This window comes from Neoarius graeffei, chromosome 9 (assembly GCF_027579695.1).
Source record: "Neoarius graeffei isolate fNeoGra1 chromosome 9, fNeoGra1.pri, whole genome shotgun sequence".
Lineage (NCBI taxonomy): Eukaryota > Metazoa > Chordata > Actinopteri > Siluriformes > Ariidae > Neoarius > Neoarius graeffei.
Window position 1 is genome coordinate 85599766 of NC_083577.1, and position 14949 is coordinate 85614714.

At 42.9% G+C, this 14949-nt stretch overlaps 1 protein-coding gene across 1 annotated transcript in view; it reads right to left on the minus strand.

Annotated features, from left to right (window-relative positions):
* Positions 1-10535: 10535 nt before the first annotated feature.
* LOC132892059 (cilia- and flagella-associated protein 91-like) overlaps positions 10536-14949 on the minus strand; it is a 64564-nt gene continuing 60150 nt past the window's right edge. The window contains exons 16-17 of the mRNA XM_060930418.1: positions 11235-11551; positions 10536-10744 (exon numbers count right to left, since the gene is read on the minus strand). Coding sequence (XP_060786401.1) covers positions 11382-11551 — 170 coding nt within the window. The 3' untranslated portion in view covers positions 10536-10744; positions 11235-11381. The remainder of the gene's footprint in view (positions 10745-11234; positions 11552-14949) is intronic.

The following is a 14949-nucleotide window of genomic DNA, read 5'->3' on the forward strand; positions in this document are numbered from 1 at the left end:
GTAAACTACAAAACTAGAAATTAATACAAACAACAACGAATGATGAACAAAACGTGATCTACGAAAATACTTAGAAAGTGGAACAGAAAGATTTTCTGACGGAGGTTAAACATTATCAGTTCATTTGTTTACAAACATTAGAATTACTTCCTCATTTACGTAAACACAGACATCCATATATTTATATAAAATATTTTGTACTAAATACAAGTCTATATAAAACACATTTTAAATAAAAACTATGCTTTGTTAACTTAATACCACGTACCGATTATATTTTTTTATAAATAATCATCTGGGTGTCGATAACTGTGGATAAAGGTGATGATAATTGTGGAACAGTGTCGATAACTCTGGACAAAGGTGTCGATAATTGTGGAATGGTGTCTAACTCTGGACAAAGGTATCGATAACTGTGGACAAAGGTGTCGATAACTGTGGAACGGTGTCAATAACTGTGGACAATGGTGATGATGATAATTGTGGAACTGTGTCGATAACTGTGGACAAAGGTGTCGATAATTGTGGAACGGTGTCTAACTCTGGACAAAGGTATCAATAACAGTGGAACGGTGTCGATAACTGTGGACAAAGGTGTCGATAACTGTGGACAAAGGTGTCAATAACTGTCGACAAAGGTGTCGATAATTGTGGAACGTGTCGATAACTATGGACAAAGGTCTTGATAATTGTGGAACGGTGTCGATAATTGTGGATCGGTGTCAATAACTGTGGACAAAGGTGATGATAATTGTGGATCGGTGTCAATAACTGTGGACAAAGGTGTCGACAATTGAGGAACGGTGTCGATAATTGTGGAACGGTGTCTAACTGGACAAAGGTATCAATAACTGTGGTCAAAGGTGTCGATAACTGCAGACAAAGGTGTCGATAATTGTGGAACGGTGTCGATAACTGTGGACAAAGGTGTCGATAATTGTGGAACGGTGTCGATAACTGTGGACAAAGGTCTTGATAATTGTGGAATGGTGTCGATAACTGTGATCAAGGGTGTTGATAATTGTGGAACGGTGTCAATAACTGTGGACAAAGATCTTGATAATTGTGGAACGGTGTCGATAACTGTGGACAAAGGTGTCGATAATTGTGGAACCGTGTCGATAACTGTGGACAAAGGTGATGATAATTGTGGAACGGTGTCGATAACTATGGACAAAGGTGTCGATAATTGTGGAACGGTGTTGATAACTGTAGACAAAGGTGTCGATAATTGTGGAACCGTGTCGATAACTGTGGACAATAACTGTGGACGATAACAGTGTCGATAACTGTGGACAAAGATGATGATGATAATTGTGGAAGTGTCGATAACTGTGGACAAAGGTGATAATTGTGGAACGGTGTTGATAGCTGTGGACAAAGGTGTCGATAATTAATTGTGGAACGGTGTCTACCTCTGGACAAAGGTATCACAGTGGAACGGTGTCGATAACTGTGGACAAAGGTGTCGATAACTGCAGACAAAGGTGTCGATAATTGTGGAACTGTGTCGATAACTGTGGACAAAGGTGTTGATAATTGTGGAACGGTGTCGATAACTGTGGACAAAGGTGATGATAATTGTGGAACGGTGTCGATAACTGTGGACAAAGGTGATGATAATTGTGGAACGCATACATGTCAACCTATACGGAATGTCTGTATTCTATACGGATTTGATTCAATAAACGTAGTATACGGGCGTACAAATAAATTTATACGGATTCTTTAAAAAACTTCAATATTTATTTTGAGCTATAATCAATTCCCACGATGATAAAAGAGCGCATAACATTCATTTACAAACGTACTGTACACCACAGAAAGCACAAACAGCCAGTAAAGAGTCTTATGAAATCGCGTGTTATCTTGTGGTAGCGTGACTTCGTTCCACTTTTGATCATGCGCACACCGCATTGCGAGAATCCCGCTAACCGGGAAGTAACATTTTGTCTGAAATGCGTATTTCCACCTGAGCGACTTTCACTAGCGACTGAAAAGATTCTGAATGGGCACTCCGGCAAGATCAACACAGACACTTGCTGTGACATGCAGCCTCGTGAGGTATTGGTGCAGAGTGCTAAAAAAAGCTGTCATGGAGTACAATTCAGAACATTAGAGTGACACTTTGTGTTTTTGTCGAACATTGGAGCTTTGTATTCATTCTGAAGGTTTATTGTTATTAATATTGAATAAAAAGTAGCTTGGATATATCATTGTTAATTATCATTCAAATTTTAGGTAAATTATTTTAATTTGCATCTTATATGGATTTTATAAGGGAAATACGGATTTTGGAGGTTGGTTATATAGGTTTGATTGACCAAAGGTTGACATGTATGGGAACGGTGTTGATAACTGTGGACAATAACTGTGGACGATAACAGTGTCGATAACTGTGGACAAAGATGATGATGATGATTGTGGAACAGTGTCGATAACTGTGGATAAAGGTGATGATAATTGTGGAACGGTGTCAATAACTATGGACAAAGGTGTCGATAATTGTGGAACGGTGTTGATAACTGTGGACAAAGGTGTCAATAATTGAGGAACGGTGTCGATAACTGTGGACAAAGGTGTTGATAACTGCAGACAAAGGTGTCTAACTGTGGACAAAGGTGTCAATAATTGAGGAACGGTGTCGATAACTGTGGACAAAGGTGTTGATAACTGCAGACAAAGGTGTCTAACTGTGGACAAAGGTGTCAATAATTGAGGAACGGTCTCGATAACTGTGGACAAAGGTGTTGATAACTGCAGACAAAGGTGTCTAACTGTGGACAAAGGTGTCAATAACTGCAGACAAAGGTGTCGATAATTGTGGAACTGTGCCGATAACTATGGACAAAGGTGTTGATAATTGTGGAACGGTGTCGATAACTGTGGACAAAGGTGATGATAATTGTGGAACGGTGTCGATAACAGTGTCGATAACTGTGGACAAAGGTGATGATAATTGTGCAATGGTGTTGATAGCTGTGGACAAAGGTGATAATTGTGGAACGGTGTCGATAACTATAGACAAAGGTGTCGATAATTGTGGAACGGTGTCTAACTGTGGACAAAGGTGTCGATAATTGTGGAACGGTGTCGATAACTGTGGACAAAGGTGTCGATAATTGTGGAACGGAGTCGTGATCTGATACGCTAAGTAATCGGGAATCAACTCGTTTTTTCCCATGGAAGTTTGAGTATTCATGCACAATTTACGTATTAAGGTGTCGATAATTGTTGCCGCCGCTCTACTACTGCGAAGAAGTTGTTTGTATAAAACAGATCATTGTGGAACTCTGCACTGCTGAAACATGCTAGCAAGTGAAAATGTTTAGAGTATGGACTTTGGGGGATGATTTTGTTTGTTTCTAGGAATAAATGTTTAAATTTAGTAAAGTTATTTGCCAATAGAACAAGATTATTTCAAGTTTTAAATCAGTAAATAAAAGTCTAAAGTGGTTTAGTAAGGTTTAGGAGCAGATATATGATTTGTTGCAATATTAAAATAGGAAACACTAAATAAACCAGTGAAGTCATTTTCCCAGTGTGTGGTTACTTACAGGCGGATGTTGATCCCAGTCAGCTCTTGTGAACTTACCGTAAAGATAATCATACGCCCTCTGCGCTCTCAGGCCCTTCCTGCCTTCGTCTTTCTTGTAGAGAGTGCGTGTGATGGACATGCTCATTCTGGACGTGTTGCAATTTATAAAAGTAGTAAAGGAGAGAAAAATAACGTGCTATAATGTTATTGCACAGCGAGCCAACTCGTACAAAACGGTGCCATGGCGGGTTTCCATGGAAACTGTAAACGACTAGGCAAAGTATTATTTTAATTTTACCACCAGAGGGCGCAGTCGGTTTATAATCACTTTAGAGCTTAATCAGTACTGCCTGTAATAATAATAATAATAATAATAATAATAATAATAATAATTATTATTATTATTATTGCATTGTTTTATTTTATTATTGTTGCATTATTTTTCAGCACAATCTCCTTTAACTTCAATGCACTTGGTCCACTGATGTTCAAGCTTCACTATCCCTTCATGGAAGAAGGTCACATCTTGAGCCTCCAGATTCTCCTTAACAGCATAGATGACTTCATCTTCACTCTGAAAATGGCGGCCACACAATTAGGATTTCAGTTTGGGAAACAGATAGAAGTCAGATGGTGCCAGGTCAGGTGAGGAAGGTGCCCGGGGCAACAGTTCAAAGCCACATTTGGCTGCTTCTGCCCCTGCCCCCTGTGCTGTGTGGACGGGCGCATTGTCCTGGAGCAACACGCCAGCTCGAAGCTTTCTTCTCATTTTTTCTTTGCTTGCTTCTTTCATTTGAGTTTTTGTTGACAGTGATATAAGGCTTTATAGTCTACAGTTATGCCCCAAAATGGAAGTTATGCCCCTTGTTTCTGGGTGAGGCCAAAAACTTTTTGAAGTACCCTTGTAAACAATGGTACATACGTGTTCATACTGTGACTGCACAGACTGCCATATTATTGTACATTTAAACAACTGTACGTGTGAAATACTGCTAACTGCACATACAACCCTACATGTTCACTAATCATGTCCACTTTCCCTCTGTAAATATGCATTAATATTTACAAACATAATATTTCTACATTGTAAGATATACATTATCCATCACTATATATACTGTAACATATAGCATCATTATGCTGCAGTACTTACTTCTGGCACTCATCTGCCAATAATACTGTATTTTGCACTTCTGGCTTGATGTTAACCACATTTCATTGGCTTTGTCATTGTGCAGAGTACAGGTACAAAGTTGAATCTAATCTAATATACAACCCCGATTCCAAAAAAGTTGGGACAAAGTACAAATTGTAAATAAAAACGGAATGCAATGATGTGGAAGTTTCAAAATTCCATATTTTATTCAGAATAGAACATAGATGACATATCAAATGTTTAAACTGAGAAAATGTATCATTTAAAGAGAAAAATTAGGTGATTTTAAACTTCATGACAACAACACATCTCAAAAAAGTTGGGACAAGGCCATGTTTACCACTGTGAGACATCCCCTTTTCTCTTTACAACAGTCTGTAAACGTCTGGGGACTGAGGAGACAAGTTGCTCAAGTTTAGGGATAGGAATGTTAACCCATTCTTGTCTAATGTAGGATTCTAGTTGCTCAACTGTCTTAGGTCTTTTTTGTCGTATCTTCCGTTTTATGATGCGCCAAATGTTTTCTATGGGTGAAAGATCTGGACTGCAGGCTGGCCAGTTCAGTACCCGGACCCTTCTTCTACGCAGCCATGATGCTGTAATTGATGCAGTATGTGGTTTGGCATTGTCATGTTGGAAAATGCAAGGTCTTCCCTGAAAGAGACGTCGTCTGGATGGGAGCATATGTTGCTCTAGAACCTGGATATACCTTTCAGCATTGATGGTGTCTTTCAAGATGTGTAAGCTGCCCATGCCACACGCACTAATGCAACCCCATACCATCAGAGATGCAGGCTTCTGAACTGAGCGCCGATAACAACTTGGGTCGTCCTTCTCCTCTTTAGTCCAAATGACACGGCGTCCCTGATTTCCATAAAGAACTTCAAATTTTGATTCGTCTGACCACAGAACAGCTTTCCACTTTGCCACAGTCCATTTTAAATGAGCCTTGGCCCAGAGAAGACGTCTGCACTTCTGGATCATGTTTAGATACGGCTTCTTCTTTGAACTATAGAGTTTTAGCTGGCAACGGCGGATGGCACGGTGAATTATGTTCACAGACAATGTTCTCTGGAAATATTCCTGAGCCCATTTTGTGATTTCCAATACAGAAGCATGCCTGTATGTGATGCAGTGCCGTCTAAGGGCCCAAAGATCACGGGCACCCAGTATGGTTTTCTGGCCTTGACCCTTACGCACAGAGATTCTTCCAGATTCTCTGAATCTTTTGATGATATTATGCACTGTAGATGATGATATGTTCAAACTCTTTGCAATTTTACACTGTCGAACTCCTTTCTGATATTGCTCCACTATTTGTCGGCGCAGAATTAGGGGGATTGGTGATCCTCTTCCCATCTTTACTTCTGAGAGCCGCTGCCACTCCAAGATGCTCTTTTTATACCCAGTCATGTTAATGACCTATTGCCAATTGACCTGATAAGTTGCAATTTGGTCCTCCGGCTGTTCCTTTTTTGTACCTGTAACTTTTCCAGCCTCTTATTGCCCCTGTCCCAACTTTTTTGAGATGTGTTGCTGTCGTGAAATTTCAAATGAGCCAATATTTGGCATGAAATTTCAAAATGTCTCACTTTCGACATTTGATATGTCGTCTATGTTCTATTGCAAATACAATATCAGTTTTTGAGATTTGTAAATTATTGCATTCCGTGTTTATTTACAATTTGTACTTTGTCCCAACTTTTTTGGAATCGGGGTTCTAAATAGATATGAAACATAATGGGTTACATAATGGGGCCCTGAAGACCATTCTGAAAGTCCATCCATCCATTATCTGTAGCCATTTATCCTGTGCAGGGTAGCAGGCGAGCTGGAGCCTATCCCAGCTGACTATGGGTGAGAGGCGGGGTACACCCTGGACAAGTCACCAGGTCATCACAGGGCTGACACATAGCAGGGTACCCCCAGGATTGTTAAACCAAAATTTAAGACTTTTTAAGACTTTTTTAATGCCATTTCAAGTGAAATTTAATACCTTTGTTGCACTCATTAGGGAAGAATAAATCATATTGAGCACCAGATTAAACCTCAAATAATTACTATTTACGAGTGTTTGAAATAACAAAATTACATTTATTAAAATAATCAATCAGAATTCATTCTACTCACACCCCCTGGACACCATGCAGAGGAGAGCACCCCCATGTAAGTCCAGACAATCACCCCTCATACACACACACACACACACGCCAGAGAAGCATTCAAAAGACAAAAAGAATAGTATAGCTATAATAGTATAGTATAGCTGCCTGCTTCTGAATTGTGGATGCAAACGAAATATGTTTACCACTTTTCATGTGAGAATCCAGAGCTGTAAGCCCCATTGTCCCTAGTTGAAAGGTTTTTTTACACAAAGTGCATAATGCCTCACGGTCATTATTTGGAACCCCCTTAACCCAGGCGTATTTAGGCCCCGGTCACACCGCCCGAACTTTGCTGGAGCGTTCCTGGAGCGGTGAAAAAAATTAATCACCGCTCGTAACCGTTCACCACCGTTTAACAAAAGTTGGCCCCCGTTAAAGCAACGCCGTATACGCTCGGCCACCGCTGATGTTTCTCGAGGGGCCCTCCTACCGCTCCGAAAGTTTTGAGCTGCACAAAATATTGCGAGCGGTGAGGAGGGGGCAATTTTCCGCCCCGGCAAAGTTCACCCCCGCTCCACCAACGCCCAGTCAAAGTTTGGCACCGCTAGACGCAAGTTCGTGGACGCTTGGGTCCGCTAGGCCAACGCAGAAATCTTGAACACTGGACCACCGCTGCTTCGCCAGCGTTGCCCGGGCGGCGATTAAACGTTGCACAAACTTCGGTGGAGCGGTTGTAAGCATTTTACGAGCGGACACGGGGTTGCTGGAACGGTGTCGGGCGTTGAAGCAGCTATCCATGGCGGCGATGAACTTTGGTTTGGCGTTGGTATAGAGGTGTCGGAGCGGGACCAGAATTTGGCTATAAATACGGGGAGAAATGGACCAGGAGCTCATTTGGAATCGAGCTGCCGTTGAGTTCAGACCTCATCTATATCGAATTTGCTCAAAGTTACAGTAAAACTGTATCACCATGGATGCTGAGAGACTTGCTATGATTGGTGCTAAACCAACTTTATACCCCCGCCGAGCCAAAGCCCGCATGCGCAGAACGCCGCTATACCAACGCTCGCGTCACCGCTAAACCAACGCTAAAGCAACGCCGGCTTCAGCGGTGCACCGCTAAGCCAACGCCCGTGTTTTCGATTTTTTTTCCCCATTTTGTGCGTGGTGACGAGCATTGTCGAAATTCGGCCCCCCCTCCCTACCGTTCAAGGAACGCTCCAGCAAAGTTCGGGCGGTGTGACCGGGGCCTTAGGGTCGAGCGGCCACTTCGGGTTGAATCTGCACTTCCCCATGCTCTCTCCCCCTCACCCTCTCTGCTCTATGCGCCTGCTGCTCTCGTTTCGTGTGAACCCTTTACGGCGCGACGTGAATTTCCCGCTGTTTGCGTGTGAACGCCAGGGCAGCGCAAAACATTTTAGATTTTGCTTCATTTTCATCACAGAGAATTTAATCTAGGTTATGCAACGATGTTAGACTTTCTTTGGAAAATTAAGACCTCCGTGGAAAAAATTAAGACTTTCAAGATGAAATTTAATACTTTTAAGGCCTTAATTCTGGAAAATGAAATTCAATACTTTTTTAATACTTTTAAGACTCCGCGGGTACCCTGCATAGAGACAAACAACCATTCACACTCACATTCACACTTACGGTCAATTTAGAGTCACCAATTATCCTAAGCTGCATGTCTTTGGACTGTGGGGGAAACCGGAGCACCTGGAGGAAACCCACACAGACATGGGGAGAACATGCAAACTCCATACAGAAAGGACCCCATCGGCCTCTGGGCTCAAACCCAGAACCTTCTTACTGCAAGGCGACAGTGCTAACCACTACACCACCATGCCGCCATTCTAGAAGTAAATAACATTTTCACAATTAACATCCAAGGTAACCGCTTCTCCATAATGTATATTTGTTACATACTTGCAGTTTAGGGAATGAGTAACTGTGAGACAGGCTTGACAGCTCAAAGTGTGTTTTATTTTTAGTTTATAGATCTCTTTTCAGCGACTTTCTTTTTCTCTGATCCGTGTGCACACACGGCACTGGGTAGGTCAGCTGTCTCTAGTTACTGGGTTTTTTTTCTGAAAGAACACAGAAGACACAAAAATAAATTGTCAGCAGTCAAACACAGGTCAAACTCATCACATATTTCATGCTGGCTCTATCTGACTCCTTGCCACCCACAGCTGATGCTTGACCACTCCCCCGCTGCCACACACCCCACCGCCCGACTCAGGCTGGGAAGCCATCTAACCTGTAGCTCACTCCCCCACCCCAGTAGAAGAGGTAATCTGCCGCCACACACCTCACCTTCACCAACTGTGCATGTCCCAATGTCTGCACTGAATCAGGCTTTGATGACCTGTGGTCTGATTATAACCCAGGTCCACCAAGGCCTGATGTGATGTGTACCACCTTGAATACTCACTGCCACTCGATACACTCTTGCTCGATACACTCTTGGTCTTGGTGAGCATGGATGGTTCCACCTGAAGAGACAGAGAGGGCGGTAGCGGCAGTATTGGCACAGAGGTACAAGGGGGTGAGAGAAAATGAAGAGGAACACTGGTTCGGGGAGTAAGCTTTGGGGGAATTGGCCCCTGTTTCCACGATGCTAGAGTAGGGGAGAGATGAGGGGAGAGAGAGAGAGAGAGAGAGAGCGAGCATGTGAAGGAGAAGGGGCGGGAGTGCCTGTTCCCAGAAATGCCGCCAGATGGTCCTCCACCAGTCGGACCACCTCCTCCAGGCAATGCTGTGCAGTGGCACTGAACTCAGGCCAACGTTCTTCTCAGCAGTCAAACGACATACTGTTCCAGTGGCACTTGGTCGATGATGTCCTTGGCATCGCACTCTCTCCAGTCAGCAGCCACCATTGGCAGACGTCTCACTCAGAGCTGTTAGGCGAAGGTGAATGGGCAACCTATCTCACTGTAGAATAGGCCGCATCAGATCCAGATACTCCAGCAGGTTGGTGGCTGGGGGCTGCTGAGCTGCCAGCTGGGCTTCCCCTGACAGGAGTGGCAATAGGTGGACCACCCACTGCAAAGATGGCCAACAGCACACTTCAGCGACACACTCAAACACTTCTGGATCATCCTTTAGTCCCATCTTTTGTAGTTGCACGTGGGTTTTGGCTACAGTATCTGCAGGAGTGGCTGCTGAAGTACCTGCTAGCTGGATCAGGCTCTGGATCACAGCCTGGAAGCGCTGCTCCTGATCTGTGCACAGCGCTGCAAGGGCACGATGTTTGAGCTTGGTGGTCTGTAGGATCTCCGCAACTGATGTGGACTTCGTGATGGCCCTTTCTCCTTATTTCAGTGTAACATTCCTCACAGTTTAAGGAATGAGGAACGGGGAGACAGGCTTGATAACTCAAGGTGTGTCTTATTTTTAGTTTATAGGTCACTTTTCAGCAACTTTATTTTTCTCTGATCTCTGCACACCCGTGGTACTGGGTAGTTCATCTCTCTCTAGTTACTGGCTTTTTTCTGAAAGAACACAGAAGACACACAAAAGTAAATTGCCAGTAATCAAACACAGGTGAAACTCATCACATGTTGCATGCTGGTTCTCCCTGACGCCTCACCACCCACAGCTGACACTTGACCACACCCCTGCTGCCACAATATTCAATATATAACATTCACGATGAGCCCTTTACCTGACTCTTGGAGTACATGTAAGCTTAGGATTGAGGATGCAGTATAGTGACTGCTCTGTTGCTTACATTTCCTCCATGGTGTAGGTGGTGATGTTTAGTTCCTCTGCCACATGGTGGATCTCTTCTCTGGCTAGAGCCTTGGTGATTTGATTGATACTATCCGGGATCACAGCTGCTTTGCAACAGTGTCTGTTGTTAAAAGCACTATACGAATAAACTTGACTTGACATTCTCTCCAGGTACAGATCCACTGTGGCCTGGTGCATCTTTATTGCCTAAGAGCACACAGTACAATAATGATAGAGACATCACAGTGACAGCTGTATGCAGAAATACCTTATTTGTATTCAGTTTTCAAGTTAAAAAGGTAAACACAACTGCAGCAAAATAACCAGTGTCAGTGACACAGTAGCTCACATGGCCGTACCATGAGAAACCAGACTCGTTTATAATTAGCTAAGTTGCTCTTCATGAGAACAATTACAACAATTAGATCTTCCAAACAAAACAATCAGAATCAAAATCCATTGAAAACTCAGGGAGGAGTAACAATTTTTGTGAATTGTGGACAGACGGATGGACGATGGGTGCCGCATGATGGCAATAGCTCATCACCCTTTGGCTGGTGAGCTAAAAACACCACTATTTTTGATAAAGGATAATGGACAGTTAACTTAGATTTGATTAATCTGAAAGATAGAAAAAATAACATTGATGTCACATGCATAAGTTTCTCATACCAAGTGTCCTGCATAGAGCCCTTACCTTAACCCCACTGAACATCTTTGGGATGAACTGGAATGCCAACTGCGACCCCGGGCCAGGTGATGGTCAGGTGTCCATAAACTTTTAGTCCTATAGTGTAGTTCTAACCAATTATCCTTAATCAGTGTGTTCATTCTCCTGATCATTCTAGTAATCACTGTTGCATGAAGCCTCCTCCACCTGCTCGATTATCTGAGAGAGCAGTGAGGTGGACACTCTGGTTGGGGGAGAGAGAGGCCGAGGGCTTGTGGAGGAGCTGTCAGTGCCATGGATGAGGGTACGTGCTGCAGTCAAGTGCCTCCTTTGATTCTTCCTCACTGAAAAGGATAGACGGGATAGAAGTATTTTTTAATGAAAAAAAATAGAGTGCAATTTAATTGCCTGTATACATCTTTTGCAGCACTGCCACTAAGTTTGTGGATTTTTATTTTCATTATTATCTCCAACACATCCTATTTACAGAGTAGATTTTCTCAGCCTTTAACACCACCATCAGAAGCGGACCGATCTTTTATTTGGGAAACCTTGCCTCTGGTAGAGGAGTTTACATAGCCCAGGATCTTATTCTTTAGTGATGGAAAAAGAGAGCGGTAAGTGGATGGGGTTAACTACAGCATTACAGTTGCTCTAACACTGTCGTGGGGAAGCAGGAGCTCAGTTTGCAGAAAATGATCTCTGTTTATTGGTCATTCTATCTCCCTGTCTCCACCTATGGTCACATGCTGTAGATAGTGACCAAAAGAATAAAGGCCAAAAGTACAGGCAGTGGAGATGAGGTTCCTCAGCAGGGTTGCTGGGCTTAGTCTCCATGATAGGGTAAGGACAGAAAGCCAAAGAACCTCAGAGTAGAGCTGCTCCTAGTTAAAATTGAGAGGAGTCACTTGAGGTGGTTTGGGCAGTTCTAGACTGACCTTTTTCCCCCAACAGGAAAATCCATCCATCCATCCATCCATCCATCCATCCATCTATAACCACTTATCCTGTGCAGGGTCACAGGCAAGCTGGAGCCTATCCCAGCTGATTATGGGTGAGAGGCGGGGTACACCCTGGACAAGTCTCCAGATCATCACAGGACTGACACATAGAGACAACCAACCATCCACACTCACATTCACACCTACGGTCAATTTAGAGTCACCAGTTAACCTAACCTGCATGTCTTTGGACTGTGGGGGAAACCGGAGCACCCGGAGGAAACCCACACAGACACGGGGAGAACATGCAAACTCCGCACAGAAAGGCCCTCGTCAGCCACTGGGCTCGAACCCAAAACCTTCTTGCTGTGAGGCAACAGGGCTAACCACTACACCACCGTGCTGCCCCCAACAGGAAAAGTGAAACTGTTTCAAAATGTTTGCGAGCATTTGCCTTTGTTTGAATATTTGAATGTGTCTCTGTTCTCCTTTTAAATCCTCACTCATAGATGTGAATGATTTAGATAGATAGATAGATAGATAGATAGATAGATAGATAGATAGATAGATAGATAGATAGATAGATAGATAGATAGATAGATAGAGCCCCGCCTAGCAGTATTGGCACCCCTTAATTTTATTCACAACTTTTGTAATATCTCCAGAAATAAATGGAAATGGACACAATTTGCAATACCAAGATCTTTTAATTGAAGGTCCAAAGGAACTGAAAAGTTGTTTTCGTTCAAAATAGGCATTTTAATTTCTAAGACAACAAAAAACAGAAATACAGCAGGTGCAGGAATATTGGCACCCCTCCTTAGTATTTGGTTGCACACCCTTTGGCAGCGATGACGGCCTCCAAACATTTCCTGTAGCCATCAATGAGCTTCTTGCATTTGTCTTGTGGTATTTTCTCCCACTCTTCCTTCGCTATGCGCTCTAGGTCTTGGATATTTGAAGGATTCCTTCTGCCAATGGCAGATTTCAACTCCCCCCAAAGATTCTCAATTGGATTGAGGTCAGGACTCATTGCTGGCCATTTCAAAACAGTCCATTTTTTCTTTTCTAACCATTTTTGTGTGCTTTTAGATGTGTATTTGGGGTCTTTGTCCTGCTGGAGTACCCAAGATCTTCGCCTCAAACCGAGCTTTCTTACACTGGGCAGGACATTTTGCTCCAAAATCTGTTGATAATCTTCAGATTTCATAATACCTATGACACGGGTAAGGCCTCCAGTCCTAGATGCAGCAAAGCAGCCCCACAGCATTATTGATCCTCCACCATGCTTGACTGTTGGTAGGGTGTTCTTTTCTATGAATGCTTCATTGCAGCGCCTGTAAACATACTGCCTGTGAGAATTCCCAAAAAGCTCTACTTTTGTCTCATCTGTCCACAGGACATTTTCCCAGAAGGACTGTAGCTTGTCCAGGTTCTCTTTCGCAAACTCCAGACGCGCCTTTTTGTGTCTTTTTTTCAATAATGGGGTCTTCCTTGGCCTCCGCCGATGTAGCCCTATTGTGTTGAGTGTGCGCCTTATGGTGCTTCTTGAAACAGTTATCCCAGACTGTTCCAGGTGGGCCTGCAGGTCCGTAGATGTTAACTGAGGTGATTCTGCCACCAATCGCACCAACCTTCGATGACTTCTATCATTGATTTTTCTCTTACCCCCATGCCCAGGGAGGTTCTTGACAGTTCCATGCTTCAAATATTTCTTAATAACATTACGCACTGTTGACACAGGGATACCAAGCTCTTTGGAGATGGCTTTATATCCTTTGGGGCTCTTGTGTTTGTCAACAACTGCATTTCTTGTTTCTTCAGACAGCTCTTTTGTCTTCACCATTGTGAAAAAGGGACTGAGTGAAACAGTTGGTTTTTCAAAACACAAATCTCATCATTCATTGGCCATTTCATGTCACATGGGCACAGACACGTCTTCACAGGTGATTTCCATTTGTAATTTACCATAGGTGAGTCAAATTAGGTTTAGTTAGGTTAGGTTTTAGGACTAACAGCAAAGGGTGCCAATACTAGTGATACAGCAAGATTTACCTTTTTCATTTTTTTCACTCTAATTGTTTTTTTTTATTTTGTTGATACTTTGCTCTTTTATATTAACCACGAGCTATCTGTAGAAAAAATTCTGCATCACTACATCACTTTTGTTCAGGAGATGCTTAACTTTAAGTACATAAACTTCAAGGGTGCCAATACTACTAGGCGGCACTGTAGATAGATGTTAGAAAAAGTTGGATTTTGTTGCATTTTGAGGAAACATAAACTCATCATGAAGCCATGGCCTAATGGTTAGAGAAGCAGCTTTAGGACCAAAAGGTTGCCCGTTCAGTTCCCTGGACCAGCAGGAACGGCTTGAGCATGGCACCTAACCCCCAACTGCTCCCCAGGCTGTTCCGAGTGTCTTGTATGCCACTCTGAATAAGAGCATCTGCTAAATGCCATTAATGTAATGTAATAAAGCTGTAACTTCCCAGTAGATCATGTGCAGGTGTCATAAATGAATGATAAAATTGACAGACCATTTATTTACATGCATTACATGCAGAATTAGAGGCTCTAGATGTATTAAGCAAAAGGGCTTAACTAAAAACTTGCATTTGTCCTCAGCTGTGTTTAATCCCAACTCATTTACCATCCGATTCACACATAAGCCCTGTGCATTCTGTTCTACAGGTTTACGCTTCATTTCCCAGAATGCCTGTGATTCAATCTTAGCTGATCCTGTTTCCAGCTGCACATTTACACTGTTCCCCTCACATGTTTTAGCTGTCTTTTAGCAT